General features: G+C 49.3%; 2 protein-coding genes across 6 annotated transcripts in view; both read left to right on the top strand.

Annotated features, from left to right (window-relative positions):
- Positions 1-10,992, top strand: part of poc1bl (POC1 centriolar protein homolog B (Chlamydomonas), like) — a 13,003-nt gene extending 2,011 nt beyond the window's left edge. Inside the window, exons 2-12 of one of the 5 annotated variants that reach the window (XR_012928590.1) lie at positions 965-1,420; positions 3,311-3,480; positions 3,617-3,806; positions 3,947-4,132; positions 4,843-4,960; positions 6,103-6,279; positions 7,542-7,673; positions 7,767-7,877; positions 9,456-9,608; positions 10,301-10,500; positions 10,534-10,992. Coding sequence is in view for 3 of the 5 variants with exons in the window: in XM_076041364.1 (XP_075897479.1) it covers positions 1,038-1,420; positions 3,311-3,480; positions 3,617-3,806; positions 3,947-4,132; positions 4,843-4,960; positions 6,103-6,279; positions 7,542-7,673; positions 7,767-7,877; positions 9,456-9,608; positions 10,301-10,432 (1,752 nt within the window). In the remaining 2 variants the exon portion in view is untranslated. Of the gene's footprint in view, positions 1-964; positions 1,421-3,310; positions 3,481-3,616; positions 3,807-3,946; positions 4,133-4,842; positions 4,961-6,102; positions 6,280-7,541; positions 7,674-7,766; positions 7,878-9,455; positions 9,609-10,300 lie in introns of all 5 variants that reach the window. The other 4 variants (XR_012928591.1, XM_076041364.1, XM_076041366.1 and 1 more) reach the window with 4 other exon arrangements.
- A 4,364-nt stretch (positions 10,993-15,356) lies between these two features.
- Positions 15,357-18,794, top strand: part of galnt12 (UDP-N-acetyl-alpha-D-galactosamine:polypeptide N-acetylgalactosaminyltransferase 12) — a 10,796-nt gene continuing 7,358 nt past the window's right edge. Inside the window, exons 1-6 of the mRNA XM_076041369.1 lie at positions 15,357-16,137; positions 16,350-16,519; positions 16,908-17,097; positions 17,632-17,817; positions 17,934-18,051; positions 18,361-18,537. Coding sequence (XP_075897484.1) covers positions 15,764-16,137; positions 16,350-16,519; positions 16,908-17,097; positions 17,632-17,817; positions 17,934-18,051; positions 18,361-18,537 — 1,215 coding nt within the window. The 5' untranslated portion in view covers positions 15,357-15,763. The remainder of the gene's footprint in view (positions 16,138-16,349; positions 16,520-16,907; positions 17,098-17,631; positions 17,818-17,933; positions 18,052-18,360; positions 18,538-18,794) is intronic.

An 18,794-nucleotide genomic window follows, 5' to 3' on the forward strand; every position in this document is an offset into this window, starting at 1 on the left:
CACGCAGATTTGACTGCAAACAAAAAACTATTTCATCTCCAAAGCCAATTTTTTTTTTCTCTTTTTGAGGGGCGGTTATCTCCTCTCCTTCACCCCTCCCCTCCCCTCCAGTGAACTGCAACAGGTATCGCGCCTTCACAAAAGGCTTCGCTCTGTGTAAACAAAAGGCCAAGCTCTGACTTGAGCGTTGCAGGGTTCTCTAGGCTGGATTTTTAAATAGATACATAGAGGTATATATATATAAATATATATATATGAGAGAGAGAGATTTTTTAGATATAGCTTGTGAAATGGTGTGAAACCAAACAGTCTTATTACGCTCATTCTTAGCACTGATAATTTAAACAAAAAACATAATTTCACACTGTGTACCTGCTGCTGTGTGGAATCTTAAATGTTGAAAAAGTTTATTTCTTGGGTTTTGAGTAAAATAATCACTTACTGCCTTTTTTTTTTGCATGTAGAAACTTTATAATTAATTTAATATATCTATTCTATGATTTTTTTTTGTGTGTTTCAACTTTACAAAAGTGTGTGTGTGTGTGTGTGTGTGCATAACAAAAAGTCAGGAAATTTGTGTTTGGTAGATTATTTGTTTGTTTGTTCTAATAATGCTTCTTACAAATAAGTCTTATCTTTCTGGATTCATCACTGAACAACGTTCCTCCACTTGTTCAGGCACCTTGTTGACAGCACCTGAGGGAACCAGAAGCTCAAAGAAAAGAGTCAATGGCAACAGCGCAACAAGCCAGACACTTACAGTAGCTCTGCCGCTCAGCCCACAAATGCATGTGTGGCAACATTTAAAAGGGGAATACACAGGCTTTCCAACCAGCTTTAGATTTATTTCCATGAAGAATTATTGCAACAAAGAAATAATCAAGCAAACACAAATTTCCTGATTATGTTTGTTTCAATACATGTTCCCCCGTGCTGAACGCCTCTGTCTTCCTGCTCCACGCAGCCTCGCGTCCCGTCAGCCTCCTCCCAGCCAGCAGCGTCACAGCCTCCTTCCCTCCCCTGGATTCCTTCCCGCCATGAGGGGGCGTTTCTCCCGTAAGCTGGCCGTGCTGGCCAAGGCCGGCTGCCTCTTCTGGCTCCTGTGGCTGGCCTACCTCCTGCTGGAGCACGCCAGCGTCCCCGCCGCCTCCACCCAGGACGAGGAGGGGGAGGGGCACAGCCTCAAGGCCCGCAACCAGGCCCAGGAGGAACTCGCCACCGGCCAGCTGGCCCGGCCGCTCTACGTCAAGCCGGCGGCGGACGCGAGCGCGCCTGGCGAGTGGGGGCGGGGCGCCCACCTGACGCTCAGCCCCGAGGAGAAGAAGCAGGAGCAGGAGAGCGTGGAGCGCTACGCCATCAACATCTTCGTCAGCGACAAGATCTCGCTGCACCGCCACATCCAGGACAACCGCATGAGCGAGTGAGTCCCGTCCGTCCGTCCGTCCGTCCGTCCGTCCATCCATCCATCCATTTTCAATGCCCACTCCATCCTACACTCAGAGTTGCGGGGGTCTGCTGGAGTCAGCTTTCATAAGGCAAAGGCAGGGTGACATTTTTTTGAGAACGCTGCCTTGCCCCGGCTTTGTGTAAACGCTGAAACCGATCATTTTTGGAAAGCGCTGATGTCACAGCTGTGAACCCTGCAACATGAGCGGCCGTGAGGTGCAGACGACCACTAATAACAACAACAACCGCGTCGGGCAACGGACTTGTTGCTGTTACTAATGACCAGCCTGCAGTCTTCCCATTTACCTCTGCTACAAACCACAAAGTATAGTGTACAATAAAACACCGGGATTGTGGGTCCATCGTGGATTGTGTACACAAAGCGATTTGCAAAGCTCTTGTTTTACTTTTTATTGGTTTTCTTTTGGCTCGGTGGACCGGGATACTGAGGCAGGAAACCAAAGTGACTAAAACTTTAGCGACCTTTTACTATCCTGTAGTCGTGGAGCTTTTAAGGTTTTGTGTTCTGAAGTAACTCGAGGCTGAAGTTGCTAATGTGCTAATGTTGTTAGCGAGCTGCTGCTTCTTTAAACACGGCGTGCTTCAGGTGTTCTTCTTCTTCTGCCTTCAGGGAGTAAACTTGTAGCGCCACACCAGGCCGGACATGGGTGCTACATCAATTTCAGTCGTTCCCAAGGGTATTTGTGTAACCGGGAATTTTATTTGAATACAGCTTGGTGTGTGCGTTTCAAAAAAATCTGTATTTGTGTAAACGACCCATAAGAGTTTCCTGTTCACCGTACACATGGTTTTTCCGGGCCGGAAATCGAACCCGTGGCCTTCTTGCTGAGAGATGGCAGTGCTAACCACTGGGCCACCGTGTCTGAGTCACATCCATTTTCTTTCAAAAAAAAAAAAAAAAAGAAATCTCTGTTTTTAATATCAGAAACGTGTTTTGTTGACCTTTGGGATGCAGTGACGCTGACAGGGGGAGAGGAGGGAGGTGGCGGAGGGTAGTCAGGCGCCGGCAGCAACTAAAAGACTCTGGGAGATTAAGTGGAAACGCTTGAGTTGAACCACTTTTTGTTTTTTTTTCCCCCCGCTGACGGTTTAATACAGGGATAACCGCTCCCACCACGGTGCTCTGTTGCATTTTTATTGCAGCTCGGTCGGTGACGCTGAGGCAGCCACTTTGACTCACCGTCTGCAACTCCATGGCTTTGCCAGTGGGGGGGCGTGGGGGGGGGGGGGTGTCTAGCTCAGGAAAAAGGTTGAGGTTGGCTTTTGACTTTTGTGCCAGTACAAACAAACATGTTGGCCGAGTAAGGTGTGACGTCGCCGGTATTGATCTTCCCAGTTCCTAAGAAGAAGAAAAGTCACGAAGAACGACGCCGATATCATCTGAACAAGTTGTCAGTACTGGTGCAGCTGTGTACTTGCTTCCTCTGCGCTTTCGTAAACAGCACCCCCCCCTACCCCCTCTCCCCCGCAGACTCCATTCACACGTCTGTTTTCAGTTGAACTTTCACAAAATTTGCTCCACATGTTGCATCAAGTTGATGGTTTTGTTTCTTTTCCAAATCGGGGCCTGCTGTGGCCTTTTCAGTGTTGCACTTCTTGCAACATGCTTCATACATACGGCAAGATAAATACGTTTCTGGTTCCGCCCGGCTTTGTGGTTGAAGAGGATTTTGCCTGCAAGACTGCGACGCTCCTCCCTGGAAGTTGTGTTGTGTTGTGGTTTTTCTGCCCTCTCCGCTCCGTCACCAACTCAATTTCTTTGTCGCAATTTGCTGCGGTGTCATGTTTTTTTTTCCCCTCTTTCATCTTCTTTCTCTCTCCTCCCACGCTCCGACCCCCTCAGGTGCCGCAGCAAGAAGTACAACTACCGTGCTCTGCCCACCACGTCCGTCATCATCGCCTTCTACAACGAGGCCTGGTCCACCCTGCTGAGGACCATCCACAGCGTGCTGGAGACCACGCCCGCCGTGCTGCTGAAGGAGATCATCCTCATCGACGATGAAAGCGACAGAGGTGAGACCCCCCCTGCTTTTAAATTGTGGCCCGTTTAGCTTTTTAACCCATTGAACCACCTCTGGTTTGCCTGCTTGTAAAACCAATTAAAAGGAAACCAGCCAACAGGTTCTTGTGCCCTGCTTGTGACCCTCAGCCTACCTGAAGGAGCAGCTGGCCGACTACGTCAGCGGCCTGGACCGCGTGCGACTCATCCGCACCAACAAGCGGGAGGGCCTGGTGCGAGCGCGGCTCATCGGCGCCACCTTTGCCACCGGCGACGTGCTGACCTTCCTGGACTGCCACTGCGAGTGCGTCCCTGGCTGGATCGAGCCTCTACTGGAGAGGTGCGTCTGCTCTCGTCGTCTTCTTCTTCTTCATCTTGTGTAGTTTCCCCAGTTTGGAATCAATAAAGTACATCTATTCTATTCTTCTCCTTCTCACTTTCTAACCCCACCCCTCTCCCCTTTGCTCCGCCCACCCTCAGGATCAGCCAGAACACCAGCACCATCGTGTGCCCCGTCATCAACACCATCGACTGGAACACCTTTGAGTTCTACATGCAGTCGGACGAGCCCATGATCGGCGGCTTCGATTGGAGACTCACCTTCCAGTGGCACGGCGTCCCCGAGGCCGAGCGCAAGCGCCGCGCCTCCCGCATCGACCCCATCAGGTGAGGGAGGAAGGGAGTGCGGCCCGGGTGGCGTCGGCGTCGCCGCTATCGAACCGCCAGCCGCGTGTAAAACGACTCCCTCGCCTAATTTTAGCAGCTCTGCCTCCTCCGACCGTCGCCCCTCCCTCGGGAATCCATCTGATCTCTGCAGAGCCTAAAGACAATCGGAACCGACCCCACTGACAGCAGTTAGCTAGTTAGCCATCATCTTCATCACCCTCATCTTCATCATCACCCTCATCTTCATCATCATCCTCCTCCTTGGGCAGTATGTCTGCATCCAACTCAGTAATGATGATAATAATTCATTTTAATCCACTGATGTGCAACTAGTGTGTCTCGCTCATTGACAGTCTGCCACTGAGGGATGTGGGAACACACACACACACACACACACACACACACACACACACACACACAGCTTGTCTTCTACTTGTTCTGTCTCGAGTCTCGACGTCGAGGCTCAGGAACCCTGTGATCCTGTTGACACGCCCCAATAACACTGAGGTCATCACCACTAATACAGCAGTAAACAGTCCAACTGTGATGTCTCTTGTTTTGGGGACATGCGGACCGGTGTTTTCCATGGGTCTTTTTTTTGCAAGACAGTCACTTTTTAATCCTGAAAATCAACAATAAATGAATGTATTTTTTCTTTCTGCTTTTGTGGAAACAACGTCCTGACTTTTGCTCCTGCCTGTGTCTTGCAGGTCTCCCACCATGGCTGGCGGCTTGTTTGCCGTGAGCAAGAACTACTTTGAGCACCTGGGCACGTACGACATGGGCATGGAGGTGTGGGGCGGAGAGAACCTGGAGCTCTCCTTCAGGGTACACACACACACACACACACAAACACACACACACAGGCGACAGATCCCTCTCGTCTCTTCCCTTGTGACCTCCACCGGAGTTTCACTGTCACCGGAGGGGGAAAAAAAACCTTAAACTTTAATCGTGGGCCGAGCCGCTGTTGGTCGGTACCGGTCGGCTGGCTGACGGGCCGGCGGCGCCGGTGTCGGATCTCATCCGGCTTCAGTGTCGGCAGCCTGATACGAGCCCTTGTTGTGACGCCGGTGTCTCTTTTCAGCGGCCTCCTTCAGGCCTCGCTGGCACAGATTTAAGGCGACGGCGAGCTCAGCGCTGCAGAGGGTCGGCGGCTCTTTCCTCCAAAGAGCTCTGGTGCTTAAAAAAAGAGCCTTTCACTTTGTCATGATTAATGTTCACGCGATGGGTGGAAAGACCAGGCGTGACACGCTGCGCATGGAGATGGAAGGGATCAGCATTGGCTGCACAGGCGGCTGCTGCTTCGTGCTCTTTAGGGTTCAGTGTGTAATATTTGGAGCTTTTGAAGAAGAAACATTGTTACATTTTACATTGCAGCGCTCTTTCACTTACCCTCCCTCTGCCGAGCTTGCCAGTGAGCTACGGTGGCCTGCGAACCCAAACCTGGATATCTCATCCACCTTCTTCTTCGTTGGTTCATTTGAGGACACCCTAATTACAAAGCACGCTGCCAGGCAGCCGGATTGTCCACACCAGGCTTCCTTAGAAATCTGGTGGCGCAAGATGGCAGCTAAATCGAGCCAAATACGACACAGCGGACCTTTTTAAAAATCACGATTTGAGCTTGAAAAGAGCCGCTGAGAAGCGTTTGACGTTCACCGCTGGACCGTCACCGGCCGCACAATTGGCAGGTACGGCGAGCGACAGGCGCAGTTAAACCCAGTCACTCATCTCCGTCACGCCTTCCAGCGCTGCGCCGGGGAAGGAAAGGTCAGAGGTCGTCAGTTAAAAGTCGGCATTCTTCACAGATGTTGGAGAAACTCGCTCAGCCCGTCATACCAATATTGCCATTTGCATTGCGTGAAAAGAATTCCTGAGAGGGAGTTGGGGGGGGGGGGTGTTGGTTCAAAGGAGAAGCAAAATCCTGAGTATGTTGAGTGAGTACGGCCTGTTCCCAACCCCGCCAGGTGTGGCAGTGTGGAGGCTCCCTGGAGATTCACCCCTGCTCCCACGTGGGCCACGTCTTCCCCAAGAAGGCGCCGTACGCTCGGCCCAACTTCCTGCAGAACACGGTGCGAGCCGCCGAGGTGTGGATGGACGGCTACAAGGAGCTCTTCTACAACCGCAACCCGCCGGCCAGGAAGGTAGGGCGCCACCCGGTGGCGTGGTTTTGTGATTGTGTGGTTGTGTGGGTGGGTGCTGTGGTGAGGAATGTTTGGAGCCGCCGGTTACACAACTGCAAAGTCTTCTCACCGCCGGCCGGCTGTGATGAAATGTTGTGGCTGCCTGCAGCTTGTTTGTCACACAGTCAGGCTCACCTGTCACAACAGGTGACGTCACGACATCTGGCCGGTGAGTCGGCAGCAGACAATTCAAAAATCAAACTTAAGAATCAAAATTAAAAAAAAAAATATATATATATATATATATATATTTTTTTTAAAGATGGTATAAAAAACGTGAGCAGTCGAGCCTGTCTGCCAGTGTAGCCATTTGGTAATGGCATGAGGCTGCCTGTTGGTGGCAGCGGTGACAAGAAACAAAAAGCTAATGTTGATCTGATTTCCCACCACAGACATTGAGTCTTAATTGTAATTATAGTAATTATATTAAGTACGTTGCATGCCGTTCTTGCTTCAGTTTAACAGTGAAGTGAAACCACTGAGCAGTCTGTCATCATCTGGCAACATCACCCACTAATGAGTCCTCATCGTATAGAAAAATCCATAAATAGACAAAACCAAATAAATAAAAGAGCCACTGTGTACTTCACTGTGTTCAGAGCAGCAGAGAAAAAAAAAACCTCAAGTGCCTTTTGGTTCATTTTTTTTCATGAGAAAACACAGCTCTGCTTAAACCTTTTAATTAAAACAGGAAATACGAGTAGGCGTCCTGGGCTGTTTTTGCAGCGGTAGTTGAGCCGTGCTGCCTCGCAGGTTCAACGCGTCCCGCCTGCTCTGCAGGTTCCTGCAGCTCTGGGCATCGTCTCGCATTCCTGCGTCGCATCTTCTCTTTCACAACAAGCGTTGGCATTAAGCTGTTGACGTTTTTCTTTTAATCTTTTTAATGGTTCATCTATTGAGAAACGCTCCCGCTCACCCTCAACGGCTTCCAGTTTATGGCTGAGCTCCGCCCATCCAGGAAGTGGAATGTTGTAAATTAAACATCTTATCACCTGAGCAAACGGCTGTGCCGGACTTGCGGCCGCACCCGAGACGTTGCTTCCTGCTCAGTTTCAGGACCTTTTTCGGCCTTTTGTCCTCTTCAACATCCAGGATGTCAATACTCACAGTTTGCTTTACTGGTTGAGGCTCTGTGAAGGAAAAAAAACAAACAAAGCAGACAAACCCTGCCATGCTTGACAGTTCCGGTGCCTAATCCCTCATTCCTCATTGTCTTTGTGCAGGAGAATTACGGGGACATCACAGAGCGCCTCCTGCTGAGGCAGAGGCTGAAGTGCAAGAGCTTCGACTGGTACCTGAAGAACATTTACCCCGACCTGCACGTCCCCGAGGACCGGCCGGGCTGGCACGGAGCTGTGAGTGTCTGCCACCTAGTGTCCACAATTTAAAAAAAAAAAATTTTTTGTTTCCACTTCAGTGTTTCCGGTTCTTTGCTTCCCTTCCTGCAGGTGCGGAGCGCCGGGATTCACTCCGAGTGTCTGGATTACAACGCCCCGGACCGAAACCCCACCGGCGACCACCTCTCGCTGTTTGGCTGCCACGGCCAGGGGGGCAACCAGGTGGGTCGACCATCTCTCGCACCTCCTCTCCTGGGAGAGAGCAGTGGAATTGAATTTTTTTTTAATTCTTGATCGTCTGACGGAGGTGAAAAATCTTGAGCATGTCTGGAAAACGGTGCAGCTTCAGATCTTTATTTTTCATCCATCTCGGAGCAGAACAGCCGTAGTTTATTTATTCTGAAGAAAACAAACTCTCCAGATGTCCAGAAAACAGCGTGTTTAGCCCTCTGTTTATGGCCTCCTGCTAAAACCGAGGCTTGGTTTTGTTGACCTTCCACACCAAAAAAACAAGTTGTCCTCAGAGAGGGCGGAGCAAAAACCTGGTTGGGGTGCTTGTGCCCACTAGTCTTGCAGGAGCAGGTTGCAATACCCTTTGTGACATCACAAAAGGGAGTCAAGCGTGGCGAGCAACCGGATTGAATCGATGGACTCGGGTTCACTGACAGGATGGAGACGGATGATGATTGTTGTGCGACGCTGATGTGTGAGGTTCAACCAAACTGCGACCAAACTGGGAGGTTTGTGCAATATAAGAGGTGTTGGTCACTTCTTAAAAACTGGAGGACTGAATTTAATCACGCGACAGTGTTGAAAGGCCTGTGCCAGTTGTATCAGCGAGGCTTTCAGAGGGGGAAGTCTGCCAACTGCAGTGATGGATGGTGAAGTGTTTAATTGTGTGTGTGTGTGTGTGTGTGTGTGTGTGTGTGTGTGTGTGTGTGTGTGTGTGTGTGTGTGTGTGTGTGTGTGTGTGTGTGTGTGTGTGTGTGTGTGTGTGTGTGTGTGTGTGTGTGTGTGTGTGTGAGAGAGAGAGAGAGAGAGAGAGAGAGAGAGTGAGTGTGTGTGTGTGACGATGTATATTTAATGCTGCGGTGAAACGCTAGGCTGCCATCCATTCTGTGAATCTCCCGCCTGACACATGAGCTCGGTGGGCCGGCTGGATGGCAGCGGCTTGGTAAATACGTCTCAACACACACACACACACACACACACACACACACAGGGGCCGCCGACTGGCTCTGTCATCGGCAGCCGCAATTGCTGGCCCTCATGCACCTGAAAGATACATTGAGACAGGATGGAAAATAAAAAGCAAGTTGATTGACGTCTAAATACTGCCCCCCACTGGTCAGGAAGTTAAAATGGGGGTGTTGAGGGGGGGGGTTTGTTTGTTGTTGTTTGTTTGTTTGTTTTTCCGTCAGATTGATTCAGAGAGCCAAAGTGGTCGCTGACGAGATCCCTCGACACGCGACGCTAGCTTAGCCACAGCCGCGTGGCGGGTCAGACGGCCTCTAATCCGAGCAGAGGGTCGATGCCAAGCTGGACTGTTGAGCTGGTGTTAAAGGCTTTGTCCCTTAAAAAAAGAGAAAAAGATAAATAAATAAAAATAAAGTGTTGAAAGGATTAAGTCGGCATTGGAACAACTGGAAGAGGAGCAGTGAGGCAGTGATTTTTCTTTTTTTTTTTGGGGGGGTGGGGGGGGAAGGTAGGGGCGTAATTTTCCATTTCCTTTATCAATAAAATGTCCTCTTCCTCTTGCCTCCTTCTCCTCCTCCTCCTTTCCCTCCTTTCTTCTCCCAGTACTTTGAGCACACGTCCCAGAAGGAGATCCGCTTCAACTCGGTGACGGAGCTCTGCGCCGAGGTCGTGCACGGACAGACGTCCATCAGCATGAGGAACTGCCCCAGTGAGAAGGAGGCCCCGCCCCCCAGCACCATCTGGGAGTTCAGACAGGTACTAGGGCAACACACACAGGCTGTGTCTCAATTCAGGCTCTGCATCCTCCGAAGGCTGCATTTGAAAGGAAGTTGCGTCATAGCACTGCGCGAAGGCTTGGCCCAATTCCCAAAAGTCCGAAGGACGCTCCAAATGCACCCTCGGAATGCGCCCTACTTTTAGCCGATTCCAAGGCTACACCGCTACTATCCTTCACGTACTTCTGTGTCCCATGATGCTTTGCGTACTGCTGCGAAGCATCCTGGCATCCTGGGAAGTCAGCTGAAAGTAGCGCCATCTACTGGCAAAGACACAACGTCTAAATTTAATTATTCAAATTTCACATCAAACATTCAGTTTTTAACGCAGGGCTTTTACTTATTTGAACATCCAACGCCATCGTTGGATGGCGAACCAATGGTTAGCTTGATGCTATAAAAACGTCACTTCCGGGGTTGGCCAGCAGTGGTGATGCAGCCAGGAAATACGCCGAAGGCTAGACCGTCCCGTGTGGTTACCGGGGAGGCGGGGTTTGGTTCGTCCTTCTCGGCCAGGTCCTTGGAAGGACGCATCCTTCCGACGGAGGACGCTTCCTTTGAAGGATGCAGACCCTGAATTGAGACACAGCCACTCACACACACACACACACACACACACACCCCTACCTTCTAATCTATGTCGTCTGAACCTCCTAATTAATTTGCCCCCAGGATGAGACCATCTACCACCCTCAGTCAGACACCTGCATCACGGCCTACCGCACGGCGGAGGGCCGCGCCGACACGCAGATGAAGCGCTGCACCCCAGGAGACAAGAACCAGCAGTGGAAGTTTGAGTTCTAGATTAGGAGGAGGAGGTGGAGGAGGTGAAGAGGGAGGAGGAGAAGAGGGAGGAGGAGGAGGATCTGGAGGTGGAGGAGGAGAAAGGGGAGGAGCAGCAGCAGCAGCCATGTAGCAGGCGAGTGACCTCAAGTGACCTTTGGTGCTTTTGCTCTGACGCTGCAGGAGGAGAGAGAGAACAGTTTCCCCCCTTTTTCCACCAGAGAGACTTTTTCTATTTTTTTTCAAAGGCCCCTGTCCAATCACAACGCGTTGCCGAGGGAGCTCCATCCGTCGCAGGACACACGGCAGGCGACACCGGGGTTTTTGTTTCATGCGACTGGAATCCAGCAGAACAGAGACTGGTTGCCATCAGCAGACTGAACTTCCTGCTCCAACTGTTGATTCATTGACACTCCCAGGTTCCACGTCGCAGCCGCCCTGCTGTTCTTGTCTTCTATTTCTTTTCTTTTGCTCCACATCGTGTCGTCACTCTGCAGTCAGTCACAACCTCCCTCTGTCCGATCCATCGGCTCGCGTTTATTTCTCAAACCTTTTCTCTGTGCGTGCGTGCGTGCAGAGGCCACCACAGGCTGATGAAATCGCTCAAAGCTCAGTGACTCAGCCTTGGACTCGCTTTGGATTTTTGTGGCATATGAAACCGGCTGAGCTCCTTCTTGTCCTCTCACTTGGAGTCCGAGTGCCTTCAGCACACAAGTGTCTTTATGCTCCTGCATTCCTTCATGTAACGCTGCACCACCTCGAAGGTTTGGACCAGCACCAGGTGCCTTCAGCAACGACGGGAGATCGGAAAACACACACGACGCTCCAGAACTCTCCTTTGACGTGCACTTTGCGCGTGTGTGTGTGTGTGTGTGTGTGTGTGTGTGTGTGTGTGTGTGTGTGTGTGTGTGTGTGTGTGTGTGTGTGTGTGTGTGTGTGTGTGTGTGTGTGTGTGTGTGTGTGTGTGTGTGTGTGTGTGTGTGTCGATGCTGTAGACTTGAAGATGAGCCGCTCCCGGTTTTTCGCTCGGCATCTTTTTTTTTTTTCTTTTTCCTCTCTCGCCCCCAAAACTATTTACTTCCTGATGTGCTTCATCATGTGAGAGAGGAAGTGGGTCGCCAAGTGCCTCCAGCACCCCGGACCGCTGCCCCCTCCACCCCAGCCTCCCCACCACGCCTCCCCCTAATGAAACTTGAAGCATTTAAACGGTTTTCTATCTGTTTGTGTGTGTGTGTGTGTAAGTGTGTATACTAAGTGCAATTTGCCTGACGGGGCTGGAGGGAAGCGGGCCAGAGTGCTGGTCTGTTTGTTTCGCCCTCTTGTTGAAGACATGAAAAGAAAAAATTTTCTACATTTTTTTTTTTTTGTTTTTGTACTCACTACTGTGCCTGCGAGGAAGCTTTGCTAGCTGCCCAGCCTCGTTAGCGCTGAGATGGAAAGTGCCAGTGGATGTCGATAGGCATTCAGCAGAAAAACATTCCAGAGAAATGCTTAAAAAGAAGAAACTCAGGCCGATGCACGCGAGCTTATTTGAGCAAGAAATGGGGGGGAAAAGGAAGCCTTGAAGGCAGCACCTGTTTAATTTGTTACCATTTGGCTGTGACCGTCTGCTCTGAAACTCTACTTGAAACAGCATCTTTCGAAAAAAACACAACAGTTCCTGTTTCTGAGTTTCTGATGTGTGGAGGACGAAGGACTCGAAAGCCTCACCTGCCGATGCGAATGTTGGCTGAGCAGCTGCAGCTGCAGCAGCTGTATTTGCTGGTTGGTGCCGGTGCTCCTCCGACTCTTTGAGGATCTTTGCGCAAGCACAGGCGTACACATGAGAGAGCTCCTGGTTTCCTGTTGCTTTTTTTTGTAAATATTTCGCTGTGAGTGTGTGTGTGTGTGTGTGTTAGAGAGAGAGAGAGAGAGAGACTGTGTGTGAGAGAGAGGGACAGTGGGAAATGTAAGGCACCTAAAACTACTGACCATGCAAAAGGGATGATTGTGATTTTTTTGATGATGACAAAGATGCTGATAATTACTTGTTATGAAGGACAGGGTTAATGATAAAAAAAAGGGATGTTTCAAAGTTTGTAAAAAACAAAAACCCAACCCATAAATAATGTAGTTGGATTAAATAAAAGAATTCAGACAAAATGTGCCCTCTACATTCTGTTACTGATTTAGCTAGAAATGATTCTTATTGTTTCTACTGTGTAATCTTAATTTAATCTCACCTTCTTGAAAAAATAAAAGCAGGTTGGCTGGCGTTGGTTCACAAAGTTTGTTTTTCTGTCCTGTTGCCGACGGCTGTGTTCTTAAAAACCGCGATGACGTTCAAGAATCAGAAACTGCAGACTTATTCAATACAAAATAACCAAAACTAGATTTGGCACTGGACACTGGAGCATTTTGGACAAAGTTTCGATTCCACACAGAATAGTGACAGGCCAGGATTTCAATATTCGCTGTTACAGAACGCCCTCTGCTGGTGGCAGAGTCAACAACACCTCCAGGCCCATTGAGACCTTGCTAATAAGTTCGGTGAAATACAAATAAACAGCAAAGCTTTAATAAACATACAAACATTTATTAGTTGGCGGCTCCGTTGCCTTTTAAATTGTCCAGTTTAAAAAAAAAAAAAAAAAAAAATCTTAAGAACGCATTGAAAACAGTTAGTCACTGTTCTCTCATGATGATGATGATGTCATGGATGAAGTCATCACACAGCCGGAGCAGACCGACGTCCTAAGCTTCTGGAAACTTGGCATTGTGATTATGGCCACTTCCTGACAAGTGGATAAATGCTCTTACCATAAATATACTTATGTGCAAATGAAGCCACAACAGCTGCCTGTTGTAAGTGACTATTGCTGCTGGTGCAGTTGTGCAACTATCCGTGCACATTGGTTCATCTGTTGTGCGGTCAACAAAGAGAAGACCGCGCTGACAAAGAGAAGAAGTGTTTGAGTCTTTGTAAAGCCTGAGGAAAATTCTGTGACAAAGGTGGGCAGCAGAACACTACCAAAATAAAAGACTAAAGTGGACAACAGGGAACTCCCCAAATCAAAGAAAAACCGGAAAAGAAATATTTTAAGTAAAGTTGTGGCGATATCTTTAGTGTATTGGATGAACAAAGCTAGTGAAAAGGCAACCAGTCATAAAATACGCTTACCGCTGGCTTTTTGTTTGATGTTACCTACTGACACGTCTCCACCAAATATCTTTTGGTGCCATGGAAAATGTGATCCATCACGGGGCCTTCAGTGAGAACGCCTTCATGCATTACAATTAATATCTTCTCAGTGACAGACCCGATGGGTCCACTCTACCGTGGCACATTACAACACTCCGGCTGGCTCAGCGCCCGACTGGCTCTCTGTGTACTTGACACAATTATGGCTGTAGTTCCATCAAAACCTCTGCCACTCAAATTACCCTCTCAGCCTGAATGCCCGAGTTAATTATTTAGCGTCATTTTAATTTGCACAATGATTTTGTGTCAGATTTCACCTTTAGTGTTAAGAAATGTGTGCGTGTTCTGTGTGTGTGCATTATATATATATATATATATATATATATATATATATATATATATATAGAGAGAGAGAGAGAGAGAGAGAGAGAGAGAGAGGAAAAACATTTTCCTCATATTATGAATCAAACGCATCATTCAAACCATTCAAATGAATCGAATTATATTTAACGTGGCAGGTCACGTTTGCAAAACTTGAAATATTCATATATGAATTTTATTTAGTGACTGAACTTCTATTTCGTCACGCCACCGGTACTAATACCACAAACTTCCGGTGACTAACTTTGCTTTCAAAATAAAAGATGACGATTAGCGTTAGTCTCCTTCTCCAGTAGTTGTGGGGAGTTGTACTTCACTTGTGATGACGCTATGTTTAAAACCGACGCTACCTTGACAAATCGCTTGTCAACACTTTGAACGCACTTTCCTCTCTCGGAACTCTTAAAAACGTCTGAAAGAAAACAGAACGACCCGCAACGGCGCTTTATTTAAAATTGACCTAGATTTGTCTCGCTTTATGATGAGAGCCCTCGGTCAGATTGGGTCGCGTTAGCTAGCTAATCCGGGGGGAGAGCGATAGAGAGAGTTAATCCGGGTTGGGCGATTCTCTTTCACACTTGTCACTATCTCCGGGACACCTTGGAGACGAGCGGAGGAGGAGGACTGCGGTCAAGCCAATTAACAAAATCGACAAAAGCTGTCGAGTCCTCACACACTCGATTTCTGCTTGCTATGTGTACACTGGGTATTACGGTAACTGCTTCGGCTCTCAAATAAATGGCCTGCCCCCTCAAATCAAACTTTTAAGAACTAAATAAAAGAAACAAACAAAAAAAATCCCAGAAATGCCTCTGTCTCTAAATTGTATATTGTACACATTATATTCATAAACAGTGTGTCTAGAATAACTTATTTTTTGTTCATTATTTACGTTGTTTATTATTTGCTGTTCATTTAAAAAGTATCTGCATACTTCAAGCATTTAATAGCTTTATTTTGAAATGCTACATCAGAATTTTTTATTTTTTATTTTTAAATTATTGTGCAGCAGCATCTTGGGGTGGTGTAGCAGCCTGCAGTGGAATCAAGGAGTGACTGTGATGAATTTCTCAGAAATATTAATCTGAATTCCAGTACAGTGCAACCACGGAGAGTCAATTTGTGGATGAACTTTATTTTGAAATGCTACATCAGAATTTTCTGAATTGGGTTTGGAGCATCCTGGGGTGCCGTACTGGAAGAATGAATTGACAACAAAGAATTTTCCAAAAATATTAATCTGAAACCAAGTGCAGAGAAAAGCGAGTCCATGTAGTTTCCCTATTGTGTTAAGTGATTGCCGTAATACCTGGTGTACACGGGGCCAGTAAAAAAAAAAGCGAGTCTGCTGGCGAGTCTGCTGGCTCGATCGCTTTTCTCTCGAACTGGGGGGAGGAGGGGGAGGAGAGGGGAGGAGGTTCCTGTTCCAACGTCCGCCCTTGGTCATAAAAAGATCCAGTTTCCGTTCAACAAGTTAGCCTCAACCTGAACCAACTCTTCACTGCTTTCCCACTCACAATTCTTCGAACAGATTCTTGTTTTTTTTTATATATATATTTTTTTTTCATCGACACCGACTTTTGCCAGGAAGTTGTGCGGATGTCAACCGGAAACTTAAAGTTCGAGAGTCACTTTCACAGCAGCAGCGGCAGCGGCAACAGCAGCAGCAGCAGCAGCAACAGCAGCGGCAGCAGCTGTACTTGATAGGAACCCGCCCACCGGCGGGCAGCGCGCGGCTCCCACGGGGCATGAGGACACTTCGGCCGGGCCCCCTGTAGGGAAGCGACACCATGGTGCGGTGCGGCCGCAGGAACCGACCCAAGTTGCTCCTGGGCGTCTTTGGCGTCACTCTGGCGGCGTACCTGCTCTTCTTCAGGCACGAGCCGGGGCGCGCGAGCGGCGCGGGTCTCCGCGAGGCCCCCCGGGAGCAGCAGCAACAGCAGCAACTCCTGCCGGCCGACAGCGAGCAGCTCGGCAGGCCCGTGTACGAGAAGCCGCCGCTGGACGCGAACGCCCTGGGTGAGCTGGGCAGGGCGGTGCGGCTCAACCTGCAGGGCGACGAGAAGCTCCAGGAGGAGGAGAGCATCAAGAAGCACCAGATCAACATCTACGTCAGCGACCAGCTGTCCCTGCACCGCAGGCTGCCCGAGAGGTGGAACCCACTGTGAGTTCAGTCACTTCACTCCTCCCCAGTGGATTTGACGTCTAGGTAGTTTTTTCTCCCCCCCCCTGTCGTTTGTTCCTGACAAATTCCCGCTCTTGTTTGCGTTACTGACTTCTTTGCCTGCCATATCTCAAGTTTTTTTTTTTTTTTTTATGGTGCACCCCTCGTGCTGATCTGACACGTGCGCTCCCCTCCCTCTTGCCCTCGTGCAGCTGCAGAGAGCTGAAGTACGACTATCGCTCCCTGCCCACCACCTCGGTGGTCATCGCCTTCTACAACGAGGCCTGGTCCACGCTGCTGAGGACGGTGCACAGCGTGCTGGAGACGTCGCCGGACGTCCTGCTGAAGGAGGTGGTGCTGGTGGACGACTACAGCGACAGAGGTGGCTCCGCCTAAAACCCCCTCGGCTTATTAATCCCTCAAGTGGCCCAGCGGGCCTTTTGCAACGGCCAATCAGATCAAATGAAGCCGTGGCCGCTTGGCTGGGATCTGTTCTGTTCCCCGGTGGATTAAAAAGACTCTGCGTTGAGAGTCTAATTCTTACTTTTGCCCAGTAAGCCGAGTCACATTAAGAGATTAAAGGTGTGTCCTCAAAAGTTGCCATGCCATGGGTATGGAGCAACACCTGGTGCTTCCTCTGAGCTCCTCCCTCAGCAGAGGAGTGAATAACTCGCTCCCTGTTTTATCACCTGGTGGCCAGACTGCGTGAAAGACATAAAACAGTACTTTGTAAAGTGACACGTGACCTGTGTGAACTTTGGTCTCCTCAGAGCACCTGAAGGAGCCGCTGGAGAGGTACGTCTCCGCCCTGAGGAAGGTGCGGCTGATCCGGGCCACCAAGAGGGAGGGGCTGGTCCGGGCCCGGCTGCTGGGAGCCTCGGTGACCACGGGGGAGGTGCTGACCTTCCTGGACTGCCACTGCGAGTGTCACGTGGGCTGGTTGGAGCCTCTGCTCAACAGGTGAGCAGACCTGGAAAAATGAAAGTACACAGCTTGTGTACATAAATTGTTTGTATTGTTTTTTTTATATTTGATTTTTAACTCTCCTATTTATTCTCTCTGTGTTTGTCCTTAATTCCTGTTGCTGCAACAAAGTCTTCTTCTTCTTCTTCTTCTTCTTCTTCTTCTTCTTCTTCTTCTTCTTCTTCTTCTTCCTCTCGTTCAAGGTTTTCACACTATTTACATTTTTTAAATCTTTGTACTTCACCTGTGACTCCAGTTGGACATTTTTGCATAGCAAATGATCTAAAAAGTGCACTTTGTGCTGTCATTTCTAGGTATTACTATTATTGTTGTTATTATTTTTTATTATTATTATTATTATCATTATTTTTAAAAACAATGGTTTGGTGATTTATCTGTTTTTCCAAATTTGCGACCTTCACGGGAAGAAGCGGCGATGGAAAATGTGTGGATGGATGCAACCTTTGATTTTGCAGAAAACTTTGGCGTCGTTTTTGGGCAATGCGTGACAAAATGTTGTCCCCGCCGCAGAATCAAAGAGGCGCCCTCGGCCGTGGTGTGCCCCGTCATCGACGTGATCGACTGGAACACCTTCCAGTACCTGGGGAACCCCGCCGAGCCTCAGATTGGAGGCTTCGACTGGCGCCTGGTGTTCACCTGGCACTCCGTCCCGCCGGCCGAGCAGAAACGGCGCCGCTCGCCCACCGATGTCATCAGGTGTGTCTGGGGGAAAAAAAAAGAACAGGCGTCACGGAACACCGGGTTTTGGGTAGATGGCCATCCTGTGCACGTCTCATGGCCTCCTCTGACCCGGAAACCCAATCCCGTCCCAGGTCCCCGACGATGGCGGGCGGCCTGTTTGCCGTGAGCAAGAAGTACTTCCACTACCTGGGGACGTACGACACGGGGATGGAGGTGTGGGGAGGAGAGAACCTGGAGTTCTCCTTCAGGGTGAGGAACCGCTGCTCGCCTCCAAATTGCATCATGTGGAAAGCTTCAGAAGCTGCAGAACCATTGGAAAAAAAACAAAAAAACCAAAAAAACCTCCGGCGTTTTATTTGAAATTGCATGCAATTTCTTAGCCGCTAGCCTCGAGGGAAGGAAGCTAAAAACAAGAAAAAAAAGAAAAAAAAAAGAACAAGACGGCCTCTCAGTCTGCCACTCCGACAACAAGGCTGCTTTTGATTGCGTCCAATAAGAAATTGAATCAGTGGAGCCTAAGCACGTCCTCGTGCTGGCTGCTGTGTGTCCGTGTCTCAGATCTGGCAGTGCGGCGGCAGCCTGGAGATCCACCCCTGCTCCCACGTGGGCCACATCTTCCCCAAGAAGGCGCCGTACTCGCGGAGCAAAGCGCTGGCCAACAGCGTGCGAGCGGCCGAGGTCTGGATGGACGACTACAAGGAGATCTACTACCACCGCAGCCCGCACGCACGCCTGGTGAGTAGCACACTGGGGAGATGTGGGGGGGGGGCCCAACAACTTTGCAACAAACAAACAAAAAAACCCCGCACAAGTCTGGAAAGCATCATATTTAGCCCGCTGTTTACAGCCTCCTGCTCAAACGGAGGCTTTTTTTTTTTAATGGACCTTCTGCGTGTATAGAAGGGTTAGAGGGACCCGGCGGCATAGCGGTTTGGATGCCCTTTGTGACATCACAGAAAGCTGACTTCCAGGAATGTGTCCTGAAAGCATAG

Source organism: Nelusetta ayraudi, unplaced genomic scaffold (assembly GCF_046127955.1).
Source record: "Nelusetta ayraudi isolate G7.1 ecotype Tasmania unplaced genomic scaffold, CSIRO-AGI_Nayr_v1 ptg000065l, whole genome shotgun sequence".
In the NCBI taxonomy this organism is placed as follows: Eukaryota; Metazoa; Chordata; class Actinopteri; order Tetraodontiformes; family Monacanthidae; genus Nelusetta; species Nelusetta ayraudi.